Source organism: Alligator mississippiensis, chromosome 10, assembly GCF_030867095.1.
Source record: "Alligator mississippiensis isolate rAllMis1 chromosome 10, rAllMis1, whole genome shotgun sequence".
NCBI lineage: Eukaryota > Metazoa > Chordata > Crocodylia > Alligatoridae > Alligator > Alligator mississippiensis.
In genome coordinates this window covers 39,097,870-39,112,727 of record NC_081833.1, presented here as the reverse complement: position 1 = coordinate 39,112,727, position 14,858 = coordinate 39,097,870, and the positions used below count along the sequence as shown (strand labels likewise).

Below are 14,858 nucleotides of genomic sequence, written 5' to 3'. Positions count from 1 at the left end.
TGAACTCCACTTTCTGACCAGTTACACTTAAATATTTTAAAATATGTTAACAAATTCAGCTCACCTTGATCAAAACCAGCTAAGATTAAGCTGGCTGACCTTTTATGTGCTACCAAATAGATCGGGGTGGGCAATTATTTCAGGCGGAGGGCCACTCACTGAGTTTTAGCAAGCCATCGAGGGCCACGTGACAGGCAGCCAGGGGCAGATAAATATTAATTTTCTAAATTTTTTTTAGAGGTCCCGCTGGCCTGATATAATGGCTTGGCAGGCCGCATCTGGCCCATGGGCCGCATTTTGCCCACCCCTGAAATAGGTAGACCATTTAAGAGCTTTACTGCAAATAAAATGGTTTTCACTTTTTTTTCAGGTCAGTATTCTGCTGTAATAAGATTTCTGCTGTTCACAGTCTGCATAATTCCCACCCTAAAAGCTTGTAGTCTTGCCTTTTTTTAATACCTCAAGTATTTTGTAGAGTGTTTTATTTACATACAGATATTTTTGGTAGTTTTGCACTAGGGGTTGGGCTTTCCCCACTGCAGCTAACATTAGTGAGTAGTTGCAGTTGCTCTTGAGCCTCCTACTGGTGTGAAAGGGCTGAGATGAAGCAAGTCTCTCAGTAACAGTCTCTGATTTCTTTGCAGGTATTAGAAATGCTACAGAGATTTAAAGACTCCAACATTAAACGGGAACGAGAAGTGTTTAACTGTATGCTGAGGAACTTGTTTGAGGAGTACCGATTTTTCCCCCAGTACCCAGATAAAGAGCTGCACATAACAGCCTGCCTCTTTGGTGGGATAATAGAGAAAGGACTGGTTACTTATATGGCATTGGGCCTTGCCCTGCGCTATGTTCTTGAAGCCTTACGAAAGCCTTTTGCATCCAAAATGTACTATTTTGGTATTGCTGCACTAGATAGATTTAAAAATAGGTGAGTCACTTTTTTTTATAATACCTGCATGGAGTATCTTTGTTAAACTTATGCCTGTTCTTGTAGTATAAGTAAAACAATACAAAGTTACTGGTTTATGTTGGACAACTAGCACATCTCAGTTGAAACATAATTCTAAAATTGACCAAGTCTAGAATGAGAAACATGTACCATCCACTAATTACATGGTAATTTCTATGTTGGAAACAAAGATTAACTTCACTCCATTTTTTCCCATGTGTAATACATATATATATCTTAGTATCTTAGTAGGTTTTTGGAGTAGGTGCTTCCCTAGTTAAAAATTCACTACTTATGTGCTTATTTATCCAAGAGTAACTAAAGTTGTCCTTTAGTTTCTGATTAGTCTTTCATTTAAGTGATACGCATTTGGATTTTGGTTTCTTAGTAAACATTGCATTATCAATCCTTAAAATACTTAGTTTTCAAACTTTCTGAATTTAGTTATTTGCAATGCTTTATTCTCTGAACATCTGCTCCTGCCTACAATACCTATTTCTCAGTTACCTGTGTTCCTGTTCACCCTATCATCCAGCTTTGGAATATTTACAGTTATAACAACAGAGCTGGATCAGAATAATATAAAAGTACATTATTAAGACTGGCATACCTAAAATTTTTTGAGCCACCTTATTTTCCCCCTACCACTCTCCTCCTAGAATGTATGTACCATTTTAAATGGGATATCAAAAAAGAAGTGCCCCGAAGTGGGTGACAATATCTGGCATTCATAAGATATATTGCAATAAAAACAGTGTATGCACAAAGGAAGATACTTAGAACTAAGTATAGGATAGTTCTAAATAGTGAGCTACAATTAAATATACCTAGCCTATACTAGAAACAGATGCAGTTCAACATCTAGTAAATTTATTGATTTGTATAAAATGTTAAACTTTGTCTAGGACATAAATACAGAATCTTGGAACAAGATGAATTGAAATGAGTACATCAGATTTTATGAAACAGATGTTCCTGTACAAAATTTCTTTTGTAGATAGGCAGGCATGGTTCTTTTGAATAGATGGGTTTAGATGCAGCTTTGATCTGGTGAGGGAGTGACGTGTCCAGTAACTAGTTTGTGTTGTTCTATGGTATCATTCTTGGTCAGGGCTCACAGTTCTGTAACTAATGGTTAGTTTTACTGTTGACAGATTGAAGGACTATCCCCAGTATTGTCAGCACTTGGCTTCTATTAGTCACTTTATACAGTTCCCTCATCACCTACAGGAGGTGAGTGTTTAAAAATTGTACAAACTAAGCTTCTGACTGTAAAAACATTCTAATGCTTGAAATTGGAAACATCCGAAACCTTTTGTAAATTTTGTTTGACAATGCAAGTCCATCCAAGTTTTAATGCCTTGTGAGGAAAGTAACTTTTAAATACTTTTTCTTGGGATTTGGGAGGATGGCAGTATGAGAAGCCAGTGCCTTCAAATTGAATTTGGATTGAGTTTATAATATGTACCCAACTACTAGTTACACAGCCAACTACATGTTGCCACTCAACAGCTTCAGGAAAGGTCTGTCCTCAATTAATATATAAATAGGTTCTAACTTTTCCCATGAGTTTTCCTTGTATTTACACTCTAGTCCCCTTAAGAATTGTGGACATCCTAGCGAATAAGTGCCATTCAGTTAAACTTCAGTCCTATAGTAAGACCTGCTTACAGTAATCCAGGCAGGGGACAGAAAAATTGGTTCCTGAAGGTCTGATCAAAATAATAGGAATGTGCTTTAATCCGAAGAGTAAAAAGCCATATTATAGGTAATATATTTCTCAGTAGTGCTTCTATTTGTGAGGGAGCTTCCAGAAGCTGCTAATAATGCCAGGACTCATTGATGTTTTAGTCCAAATTGGTTTTAAAAAAAGAAAGGAAGGAGAGGTTTTCTCCACACGTAAATCGGAATGATTATAGCTATGCTAACAAAAGCAAATTACCATAGCTATTTTGACTATTTGTTTACATGCTTAAGTAATCTGGCACCTGCATTATAAATGCCTTGATTGCACCACTATAAAAAGATGTTAACTCAGCAGTTTTCCATTGCAAAGTTATTTCATTTGGTACCAGCATTTAAAACCAAATGCTTTGGAACCTGGCTTTTTGCTTGATGGTTGCATGTTGTAAGGTTTCACCTATTTTTGTACTGTCATAGGAGTCTCTAGGAAAATTTTATTCACTCTGTGTAGCAGGTCTCTTGATATATACACGTTCTTTTCACAAATCCTTCCCTTGTATGTTTCTGGTAACCAGATCTGTAGGGTTAGGAATGGTGGGTCACTGTCTGTAGAACTTGAGTTGTTGAGCTTTGAGGCATTCAACAGCAACTTGGGGGTAGCATTTATGACTGAAGGTCACACCATTTAGCCCTTTTTTCCCCAGTAAGACTTAAATAAATGGGGACAGGAAAGGAAAGGCTCATTCAGTAGAGCTGCCATTCATAGAGATATTATTTTTAAGTTTTGTTTTGCTAATTCAGGCTTTAGGAAATGTACAATAATTACAGTATTACACAGATTTGTCTAGTTTTAAATCTGTTGGTGAAATTACCCAGGAACTTCCCTTGAAAATTTCAAGACCACAATTTTCTGTGAAGTGAGATGCAGTAAAATGTAGAAGTGTCTGGGTGTTAGTACAGGTCTACAATTTCATTGCTGCATGTGAATTTCACTTTTTGCCTTACCTTCAGTACATTGAATATGGACAGCAATCCAGAGATCCTCCTGTGAAGATGCAGGGTTCAATCACCACCCCTGGAAGTATTGCACTTGCCCAGGCCCAAGCCCAGGCCCAGGTTCCAGCAAAAGCTCCTCTTGCTGGTCAAGTCAGCACTATAGTAACCACCTCAACCACCACCACTGTTGCAAAAACCATTACAATCACTCGACCAACCGGAGTCAGCTTCAAAAAAGATGTTCCAGTAAGCTCTCTCATTATTGCATGCATTTCTTATTGTGCGATTTGAAGAGTTAAGGAGATTGGTGATTCTGAACAGGTTCTCAGTAGGAATGTTCTGTATTGTAGACTACTGGGTTGCAATCCTGTTGATTCATATTTATATCTTAAAAAACATTTAACCTCTCAAATCCTAGACCTGCGTTTTAGAGGTGTTTCCCTATTGATTTGGGAAACTGTGAATATGGTATTGAATAATTTCTTTAATTCCCCAAAAAAAACTGCAGATCTGAAGTTTGCTTTTTCCCTTAAGGATTTCTTTTTCAGTGAAACTCTTGAAAAAGATAGCAGACTTTGCTTTCTGAGCTTAAGAAATAAGCGCTGCTCAGCCATAACTGTTCAACAAATACGTTTGCCTGCTTTTTGGGGAGCTGGTGAACAGCAAGGGTAGGGATCTTTTTTCTTTCCTTTAATGTTACCCAAGTCACTGAGAGAACTGTTACTGGAATTAGGTAATGTCCAGAAATGGGTAGCCAAAATTGTCATGGAAAAAGCATAGAAGCCTGCTTGCAGCAGCAGCTGAAGTTTCTTACCAGATTCAATTACAGTGCATTTGATAACAATCTAAAGCATTTAATGCTGCCTCATTAAAATCACGCTTGTAATTAAAACCTGTATAGTGCCTCTCCATATCGCATGGAGTGTACCTGGACAGATTCTTAGCCCCAGACCTGCAACTCAGTTCATTTGGGTTGACTGCTGAGCCAAGTTTGCTAAACTTTTGTATTGGAGTTCTGCACAGATATGGAGATCACCTAGCTGGGCCCAGTTGTACAGTTTTACCCTCCAATTTTTCTTTTTAAATATGATTTAACACTGAAATGCTGTTAAGGAAAAGAAAGGTAAAAACATACCATTGTTTTCTTTCCCATGTTAAAAATGTGTATATACCAGCAAGGGGCTGTGCTGTGGTAAATGCAGTTTTTAGTAGTAATAGTATACACTATACATGCTTGTAGTCTTCTTACAAAATAAACTTTGTTGAAGCTAACTTGACTTGCTTGCAGGCTAGTTTTTGACAATAAACATCATCCCATTTCCCCCCCCCCCTTTCCCTTCCCAATGTATCTTGCAAAAAAGCTAATTGTGTAAAAGATACTGTGGTTTTCCTGGAACAGGGTTCTTGTTAAACATACTCCTTGTTTCCCCTATTCTGTTCCTCTGCCATCCCATGCTGCTTTTCAAAAAGTGAAAAAGAAAGTGGTAACTTGAATAAACTAAACAAAAGCTTGCTTTGACTTTTCCTCTGTGTCTTTTAAGACACTGTCCCTTCCATTTTTTCCTAATTTGTTGTTTTATTTCTACAGCCTTCCATTAATACTACCAATATTGATACCTTGCTAGTTGCAACAGATCAAACAGAGAGAATTGTGGAACCCCCAGAAAATGTCCAGGAAAAGATTGCATTCATCTTCAACAATCTATCTCAATCAAACATGACACAGAAGGTGTGTAACAGTGTTACCTTATTAGCTTTTTTCAGCATTCTTTTCTAAAGCTATAGATGAAGACAGTGAAGTGAAACTTCTGTAAAAACAAACCTTGCAGATCTTAAATAGAATGCCTGTGTAAACAAAAGTATGCTTTAACAAAAGACTAGTTTTTTATAGTATCTCAGGGTCTGAGTTATAAGCCCTTTTCTTGCAGGAAAGATTTTATGTTCCGACTCTGCTGTAAGCAAATCAGAGAAGTATTCCTTTTTAAAGACAGCTACAAAATATTTCCTTTTGACACCCACCTTAACTGCCTGCCCCTGTGCTAAGCTTTTATTTTGGGTGGATGGGGGGCCGCTTACCCAGTTTTGGCAGGTTGCCCCACGCCCTGGTCACCATCTTGGGACCAATGTCCCAGGGCCAGCACTGGTGGGGCCCAGAGCAGGGCATAGGCTGGTAGGGGTCTTGGGCTGGGCTGCACCAGCTGGGAGATGGGGGAGCTGGCCTGGATCCATAGAGCCCTTGCTGGAAGGGACCCCGCGCTCCTGCCACCCTGCTCTGGGTCCCACTGGCATTGGCCCCGGGACACAGGTCCAGGCCCCGTGCTCCTGCACCTGCTCACTCCCAGTGCCCCCCAGCCCTGTGGTACAAGTGGGGGGCAGTGCACAGCCCCAACCCCCTGCTTGCTGGCAGGGAATAAGCTGGTGCTGAGTGCAGGGAAAAGTGGCCCCTCGCCTCATGCCTGGGGCTCCCTGCTGCAGCTGCTCGCAGCCCATGTGGGGCTGTCGGGAGCAGACACAGGCAGCCTCATGTGGGCTGTGAGCGGCTGCAGTGTGGGGTGCTGGCCACAGGGCAGGGGAGGAGGGGCAGCTTCCGCTCAGCTTTTCCCCGGGCTCCTCCCCTGCCCAGGATCCTCCCCTCCTTCCCCCTTACCTGTGGTTCTGGCCAGGGCAGCCACATGGTTTGTTATGGGAGCCTGCCAGGCTTCCCCTTGGTCCTACTGCCCTTGCTTCCTGTCCTTTTTGACAGGAACCAAGGGCAGATAAATATTTATTTTCTAAATTTTTTTTAGGGGCCTCGCGGGCTGGAAAAAATGGGCTCGCAGGCTGGATCCAGCCCGCGGGCCGTATTTTGCCCACCCCTGGCTTAGCAGTTCAGGGTACTGGTTTACAGAGATGCGTCTGTCACTCAGCAACAGATAATTTTTAAAAGTGTAAAAAATTAAGAGAACTCCTGAATAATTTTGTAAAACAAGTGTAGTACTTGAAGTTAATAACATCCAGTTTCCTTGTCTTGGATATTTTTTTTATACCCTGTTTTCAAGATCACTCCAAAAACAGAGGTATAAGGACAAAATGCTTAACACATTAGTATCGCTGTTAAAGGTGCACTGATGCATCGGTCCATATCATATCGGCAGCAATAAAAGGAAAATTGACATTATTGGCAATCGGCATTTTTTGGCTGATGTGGCTGATAATCTCACTTGTGAAAAATGCTGTGTGCTGCTCAGCCACGAGGGGACAGGGCTGCGGGCAGTTTGTGCAGAGTGGGGGGTGACTGCTGCTGCTGCACACATCCCCAGGAGAGGCATGGGGGTCATGTGCCCCTCGGATCTGCATGGGGCAAGGGCGGTCAAGGGGCTGGGGAAGGGCTGCCCCAGCCTCTTTCTGGGCAGGTGGGGGGAGGGGCCAGAGCTGTGCTCGGGGCAGGCGGTGGTGGCATTAGGAGGGAGTCTATGGGGTGGCTATGCCGAACTTTGGGGTGGCTGTAGCTTACCCTGTAACCCTCCTAGTGCTACCCCAAGTACAGCCCGGGACTGCAGCTTTGCTGCTGTGTGTGCGCCGCCCCCTCCTCCCTCCCTCCCTCCCTCCCCCCCCCCCCCCCCCCCCCCCCCCCCCCCGCCAGGAAGAGGCTGCAGTGGGCAACCTGTCTTGCCCTGCGCACCAGTTCAGGAGACACATGCCCCCCCCCCCTTTCCTCCCCCAAGCAGTATGCAGCGTGGGGAGCTACCCCAGCCGCCCCCCCACCCACCCCCAAAAAAAGCCACCCACAGCTCCATCCACTCCCTCCCTCCCTTACTGTCAGGTCCTTAATCTGCCCCCTTCCCCCTACAGGCTTACGGGCTAAATGCTGCTCTCCAAGCTACCAGGCTGCATATTGGCAGTTGGAATCAGTATTGGCCAATATGGCTTGTTAATAAAATAATTGGCCATCAGTATTAGCCAAAAAATCTTTATTGGTGCACCCCTGATTGGTGTAATTCAGCTTGGAAATATCTAGGATCCAGTAACTCTTTGATAGTTAATTGCTGTCTGGAGTGATACTGCTTCATTTATGCTAGTGATACAGCCTTTTGAATTAAAACAGTGTACTGTCACATGCTCCAGCCTTTTTTTTTTTCTTTTTTTATCCTTTGGTGGAAACCCATCATGCTAGTAGGTATTTGGTTTTAATAATAGTTTTGCATGATTAAATAACATTTTAATGACTTGCCATGTGAACTGAGTGTATAGCATTAGTTAAACATCATTCCAACTGGCATTTTTTTTTGGTACTCAAATTTGAGCCATTTTACCACCATTTAATAGGTTGGAGTTTAGGGATGCCAACAAAACTGTGAAAACATGGATGGTAATACCACAGAAGGCTGTTGCCCTGTAGACAGGCAGGCCATGTTTGGGATTAAGTCAGTAGTTAAGGCTTCTGGAATTACTCAGTTTAAAAACACCAAATTCTGTTAAGAGCAGTATAGATTATTTGGTTGTTACTGAACATAGTTGCTTATACATCTTTTTGGGTTTTTTTTCATAATGCATGTATGTTCCTTTGGCATTAGGTTGAGGAGCTGAAGGAAACGGTGAAAGAAGAGTTCATGCCTTGGGTTTCACAGTACCTTGTGATGAAAAGAGTCAGTATCGAGCCAAACTTTCACAGCTTATATTCAAACTTCCTTGATACTCTTAAGAATCCAGAATTTAATAAGATGGTTCTGAATGAAACCTATAGAAATATCAAGGTAAGTAGCACAATTCCTTTCTAATGTGTAATAAAAGGCTGCACTCTTATGCATACTATGTTACCTATTTACCACATAAGGTGATATTTTTTATCAGCTTGGGGAAAGTGTGGTAAGTGTTGTTGTGGCTCATCAGGTGGCCCTGTCTAGAGAATGGAAATGAATTGATTTTTGTGTATTTGTGTTGCAATTTTGGCTGGTAACTAGTTTCTCTAAAAGAGAATTAACTGGGCTGGGTGACCACAGTTTATGAAGATCTCTTGTACAGTAGAAAAGTTTGCTGCTTATTTTTCTGAAAGTGCTGTCTTCTGATATCTAAAATGTGTAAAGTATTTTTCTTTGCCTGTTGGTAGCTTTTACAGATGCAGGTCTTTATAAGAACACAATTTACATGACACATGTCCCTGAAAATTCAAAATGCATACTATTAATGTAACTGAACAGTTATAGGAGAAAGTCTTTACCTTTGACAGCATTCTTTAAAGGCAGCTTGCCTGTGTGTGATTCTTTCAAACAAGCACAGGAAGGGTGATCTTCAAAAGTAATAGGGCTGTAGAAACTCGAGTAGAGTCCTGAATCGGCGAACAATCTACAGTTGCTCTTAACTTGAAACTTAGTTCAGAGAATCAAATAAGTTACCTATAGCTGTTAATAAGCAACTAACTCATCAAAACAGATAAAGGCTGTTCTTAATATTAAATATTTAGTTTCAGGAGTAAAAATTTCAGATAAAATGAGGGAGCTGGTATTGAAAATAACAAGTTTCTACACTATTCTCATTAATACTTATTCTCCAAGGAATATGGAGTGTCCCTTTTAAAATATTTCTGAATTAGTTTGTTAGAATAACATCGACAGGAATACTGAAAGCTTGCTTTGGCTTGCTAACTTCAGCTATATTTGAAAACTAAGGCATCAGTGTGTAAATTGGCTTTATGCTAAAGTATTTGTGCACTTTCCTTCAGTGACCATCACCATTTTTTAACATACTGCCAGTTGGGGAGCTTTTAAACTGATAGCTGGGGAGATTGTAAAGTATGAAACTAGTTGAAATGTTATTTTTTCATTCGTGGTATAGATGGGGCTTTCTTCACAGTCTGTCCAAGAGAGTACAGGCTGGTTAAAGGTCCTGTTTGATAGGTGTAATGCAGAAGGAATGAGAGTTTTTTCCTGTTGCAACTGAATAGTTCAGCTAAACCCTTAGTGTAACAAAATATTTCGTAGTACTGGAGCGCTCTTGAATCATGTCATTGCACAGTGTATTTATTTAACATGTTTCCATTCAAACTTATGACTGCTTTATAGTTTACCAAAGTACAGAAGGTAAAATAAGATTTTCTTAGAGAAATGCATCTGTGCTGGCACTTGCAATTGCTTTAATTGTACCTTTTGCAGGTTTTGTCACTCTTTGATTAAGGAATTATCTGCACATAATACCACTGTGTATGGAAATGGACTGACTGACTTCTGAATAATTCCTAAATCAGACTTTTAAAAATTCTGTTTGTGAAGTATTGTTGCTAATCATCAAATTGTGTTGACTTTTGAAGACTGGTATAGATAGTTGTTTCTCACAGTGGGATAATTTTTAGTTGTTAAAGATAAGGAGGGGCCACCCTACAGTATGGGTGCCACAAGTGGCCCAGGCAGCCTTTGTGTATGGCACGTGGCAGATTGGAGAGGGGATAGGCAGCACAGCAGCAAGATAAATGAGGAAGCAGAAAACAGAGCAGCAAATTGGGCAGGGAAATAGAATTAGAGTGGCACTTGGAAGCTGACAGGGCTAATTGGTGGCTTGCCTGCATTGATAAAGGAGGTGTGAAGATGGTAGAAATTACTAGGAGCATTTATGAAAGTAGTCTGGTAGGAGCATCATCTGTACTGTTGGCCACAGAAGTTGGGGAGAGGATTTAAAAGAAAAATCAATGAAAATGCAGGTAGGGGAAAAACTACATTAAAACTTAATCAGGGTTGAAGAATGTTGTAGAAATGGGGCAGAGGAAGCACAGAGAAGCTAGGTGGATTAGTAGCGTTTGTCAGCACTATTTTTAAACCTGTAGGTGGGGTTTCTTGCCACCATGGGTTACGCTGTAGTGCAAAAAAAATTCTTGGCTCTTTTGTGCACAGCTGATCTTGTGCCATTCAGCTGATGCTGTTGAAAGCTAAGAAACAGAACTAGCAGCAGAACTTCGTATGTTTTAAAGGTCTTAAGACACATTTGTACTCTTTTTAAGAAACTAACAGTTTGTGCCCTTGTTGACTTCTTGAATGCCATTAGAGCAAGGGCTGTCTAGCTGTTGTGTGGAATTCATGGCTGGATGTGCCAGTCACAGCATGAAGCTGATACTTTTTCAGATTTTGCTGTTTTACTTTAAGCCCCTCGAAGGAGAAAAACTTTTTTGTAATTTCCTTAACAGGACAGTCTTGTGAGGGGAATGCATCCAAGAAGCTTGACCAACCATAGTTTTATTTTAATCATTTCAAAGGATGATGTTATCCTTTATAGCTAGACTGCAGCTGGACATTTTGCTGTTTGGAATTCAAGGCTTCCTGTAGTCCACATCGGGTGCCGAGTGTCTAAGCTGCTCTTTTAACTCTTCCCTAGGTGCTGCTGACATCTGATAAGGCTGCAGCCAACTTCTCAGACCGTTCCCTGTTAAAGAACCTTGGCCACTGGTTGGGAATGATCACATTGGCTAAAAATAAACCCATCTTGCACACAGTAAGTTTGCATTTAATATTGGTGCCAGAAATAATTTATATAACAACAGGGACTTGAAGTAAAAAAGTTCATTGGGACCTTGGTGCTTAGCAAATTTTGCTGGAGTTCAAAAATATCATTCCGTAGTTTAGAAATTCTTTCATGAACACTGATATTTTTCTTACCAGAAAAGTTGCTAGACACTTAAATCCTTGCCAGAAATGTTTACACTTATTTTTGAAAATTCATATGTAACTTAAAGACGTAATGTTGTGCACAAAACCAGAATGTTAAGGCTATGATGAAATTGTATCCTTGCACAGTTAGGTGTTTGTATTCCCCCGCAACTCTTCACATTCTGCTGATACTGCTTTGTTTCAGGATTTGGATGTGAAATCCTTACTTCTGGAAGCCTATGTCAAGGGACAGCAGGAGTTGCTTTATGTAGTGCCATTTGTTGCCAAAGTCTTAGAATCCAGTGTCAGGAGTGTGGTAAGTGACTGCAAGCCTGTTAAATGAGACATGGTTCTTAAAGTGACAAAATCTTGCCATGTAGCAGTTTGAAAAAAATGCTTAGTTTTTATGTCAGAAAAATATATTCTCCCACTCTGAGTACTTACATGCTATAATGGGTGTGTATGAAAAAGAGGCTAGTGTTTTGTACTCTGTGTTGGCTGGATTGTGTGTGTGCTTGAACAGAATGCTGTCCTGTTTTATTTTAACTAACAAAGGAATATCTTGAGGCCCTATCTTCTCAAGCCTCATTGGCTTGTGTGTCCCTTTCTTCTTCCTGGACCATCTCCTACAGCTCCTGGAATGGCACTACTGACCTGCCTAATAGGAGCCCCTTCTAATATTCCTGTTGGGAATTATGCTTCCTGATTTTTAAATTCCTTTTGACCAGAAAAAATGTTCATTTTGGTAATATTTTAAGCATATTGCTAAGCTACGTGTATTGTGCTCCAAACAGCAGTGGCAAAACTACAGCCTTGCGCTCTCACGCTCTCTCGCATTCTAGCTCTCTCATATAAAAATACAGAATGCTGTTACTGTGTAGGGTTTCATATTATGCTTTTAGTTGCTCCTTTTGGAAAAGAATAGCTTTATCTAACATTTTTTTTCCCTTATTCTAACCTCCTTTTCTTTTCTTTCATAGGTTTTCAGACCTCCAAACCCTTGGACGATGGCAATCATGAATGTATTAGCTGAGCTGCATCAAGAGCATGACTTAAAAGTAAATAGACTTTTTTTCCTCCATTCACTGAGCACTTGGATTTTCCTAATTTACTAGCTTGGCAAATATGTAATAGATAAAAATGATTTCTCTTTAAAATACAGAAAATTAAAATTGGATAGGAGTTCTGTAATATGGCAAAATTTAAATGAGTCAGTCTCATAACTTCGGTACTTCTATGTAAGGATCATACGCAAAATATTTTTCTAATGCCTAAAGACTGTGTAACTAAACAGATATTGGGGCAGAGTGGGCAGCATAAATGATATTTATTTCTTTGTTAGCATAACCTTAACACAGTCAAATTGGAATAATTATTTGTATAGCTGAACCTGAAGTTTGAGATTGAGGTGTTGTGCAAGAACCTTGCATTAGACATCAATGAGCTGAAACCTGGAAACCTCCTGAAAGATAAGGATCGATTGAAAAATCTGGATGAACAGTTGTCTGCTCCAAAGAAAGATGTAAAGCAGCCAGAGGAACTACCACCTATCACAACAACCAGTAAGCACTCTTCAGGTTTTGAATACATTTTAGGTGTGCAGTCTTATGGCTTTTGAAGTTAAAATGAGGTTGCTAAATTTACCTTCAGGAATAGATTTTAGCCTTAAATAATATTTGCCGAGAACAAAATCTTGGAAAAGTAAATGAATGCTGGAAACTGTAATGAGAGAAAAGCAGCGGGTAGGAGATTTTGGACCTGCCCTGGTCACTCCCCCTCAGCAGCCACTCTGCCACTGTGTGAGATGGGATTCAAAGCTAGATGGACCTACACTGACCCAGCCATTGGTGGTTTTTAGGTTTTTCTTATGTAAAAGCTTCTAGACGTTTATCCACCTGCTTCAGTGTGTGTGGTGGCTTTGGACAGCAACAATCCTGCAGGTCCATAAAGAAGCCCTCGTATTCTGCTCAGTGTGTTGCTGAACCGTATAGTACAAGTAAAAAAATCTGGCAGGTCACAATACCTCACACAATTTTGGGGGCTGGGAAGGGAGCCTGAACTGCACACATGAATTGAGGCCAGTCAGTCTCAACTCCATCCTTGGAAAAGTCTTTTAAAAGATTTATTAAAGATCATATTTGTGCGAGTCCAGCAGGAAAAATAGTGCTGCTGGGCAACCAGCATGGATTTGTAGCAGGCAGATCATGCCTGCACAGTCTGGTTTTGTTTTATGACCAGGGCACAAAATGCTTAGATGCAGCAGTAGAGGTGAATGTCGTTTTCTTAGATTTTAGGAAGGCCTTCGATATGGTATCCCATCCCGTTCTCCTAAAGAAATTAAGAGGCTGTGAATTAAGTGCTTACATGGTCCAGTGGGTGGCAAACTGGCCTGGGGGGTCGCATACAGAGAGTGGTAGTAGACAAGTTGGTATCGACCTGGAAGGGCTCAGTCCTTGGACCTGTACTCTTCAACATCTTCATCAGTGACTTGGATGTAGGAGTGAAGTGTACTCTGTCCAACTTTGCAGATGATGCTAAACTGTGTGGGGTGGAAGTGAACGCTCTGGAGGGTAGGGAATGATTGCAGGCAGACTGGGACAGGTTGGAAAAGTGGGTAGAACACAGTAGGATGCAGTACAACAAGGACAAATGCAGAGTACTGCACCTAAGGCGTAAAAATATCCAGCACACCTACTAGCTGGGGAATGACCCTCTCAGAACAGAAGCGGAAAGGGATCTTGGAGTCATAGTGGACTCAAAGATAAATATGAGTCATCAGTGTGACAAAATCATCAGCAAAGCTAACAGCACTTTATCATGCATCTGCAGATGCATGACAAATAGAACCAAGGAGGTGATACTTCCCCTCCTATGCAGCATTGGTCAGACCGCAGTTAGAGTACTGTGTCCAGTTCTGGGCACCGTACTTTAAGAAGGATGTGAATAACCTTGAGTGGCCCTCCTCTGGACCCTCTCGTATGGTTAAGGGTTTACAGGCCAAGTCCTGCGAGGAGAGACTAAGGGACCTGGACCTCTTCAACCTCCACAAGAGAAGGCTGAGAGGTGACCTTGTGGCTGCCTACAAATTCATTACGGGGGTGCAGCCAGGAATCGGAGATGTTCTGTTCACCAGGGTGCCTCTTGGGGTAACAAGGAACAATGGTCATGAACTGTCAGAGAGCAGGAAAAACTTCTTCACGGTAAGGATGGCCAAAACTTGGAACGGGCTTCCAAGGGCGTTGGTGCTCTCTCCTACCTTGGGCATCTTTAAGAGAAGGCTGGATAGGCATCTGGCTGGGGTCATCTGACCACAGCGCTCTTTCCTGCCTAGGCAGGGGGTCTGACTCAATCATCTTTTGGTCCCTTTCAACCCTAGCATCTATGAATCTATGTAATTGCATATTCACAGTCTTTGAATGCTTGAGCACATGATGACCAGGAAAACCTGTAAAGAGATTTGGTTGCCTTTTCAGTAAAATAAATAAATAAATAATAAATTAATTGTTTAGGCCAAGACAAAGAATGGGTATCACTAATGGATTTTTCTTGCATGGAAAATGTAAATATCTGACTGGGGAGGGGGAACAAAGGGAGTTTGTAGGGAGGCAGCAAGAACT

At 41.2% G+C, this 14,858-nt stretch overlaps 1 protein-coding gene and 1 non-coding gene across 11 annotated transcripts in view; both read left to right on the top strand.

The window, feature by feature from the left end:
- Positions 1 to 14,858, top strand: part of CNOT1 (CCR4-NOT transcription complex subunit 1) — a 102,494-nt gene that overhangs the window by 55,641 nt on the left and 31,995 nt on the right. For all 10 annotated transcript variants that reach the window (XM_006271708.4, XM_006271709.4, XM_006271706.4 and 7 more), the window contains 9 exons: positions 645 to 931; positions 2,107 to 2,185; positions 3,647 to 3,877; positions 5,220 to 5,360; positions 8,185 to 8,364; positions 10,970 to 11,086; positions 11,447 to 11,557; positions 12,222 to 12,299; positions 12,626 to 12,803. In XM_006271708.4, the coding sequence (XP_006271770.2) occupies positions 645 to 931; positions 2,107 to 2,185; positions 3,647 to 3,877; positions 5,220 to 5,360; positions 8,185 to 8,364; positions 10,970 to 11,086; positions 11,447 to 11,557; positions 12,222 to 12,299; positions 12,626 to 12,803 (1,402 nt within the window). The remainder of the gene's footprint in view (positions 1 to 644; positions 932 to 2,106; positions 2,186 to 3,646; positions 3,878 to 5,219; positions 5,361 to 8,184; positions 8,365 to 10,969; positions 11,087 to 11,446; positions 11,558 to 12,221; positions 12,300 to 12,625; positions 12,804 to 14,858) is intronic.
- Positions 10,403 to 10,539, top strand: LOC132243647 (small nucleolar RNA SNORA46). The gene has a single exon (XR_009455374.1). It is a non-coding gene; the product is annotated as a small nucleolar RNA SNORA46 (small nucleolar RNA).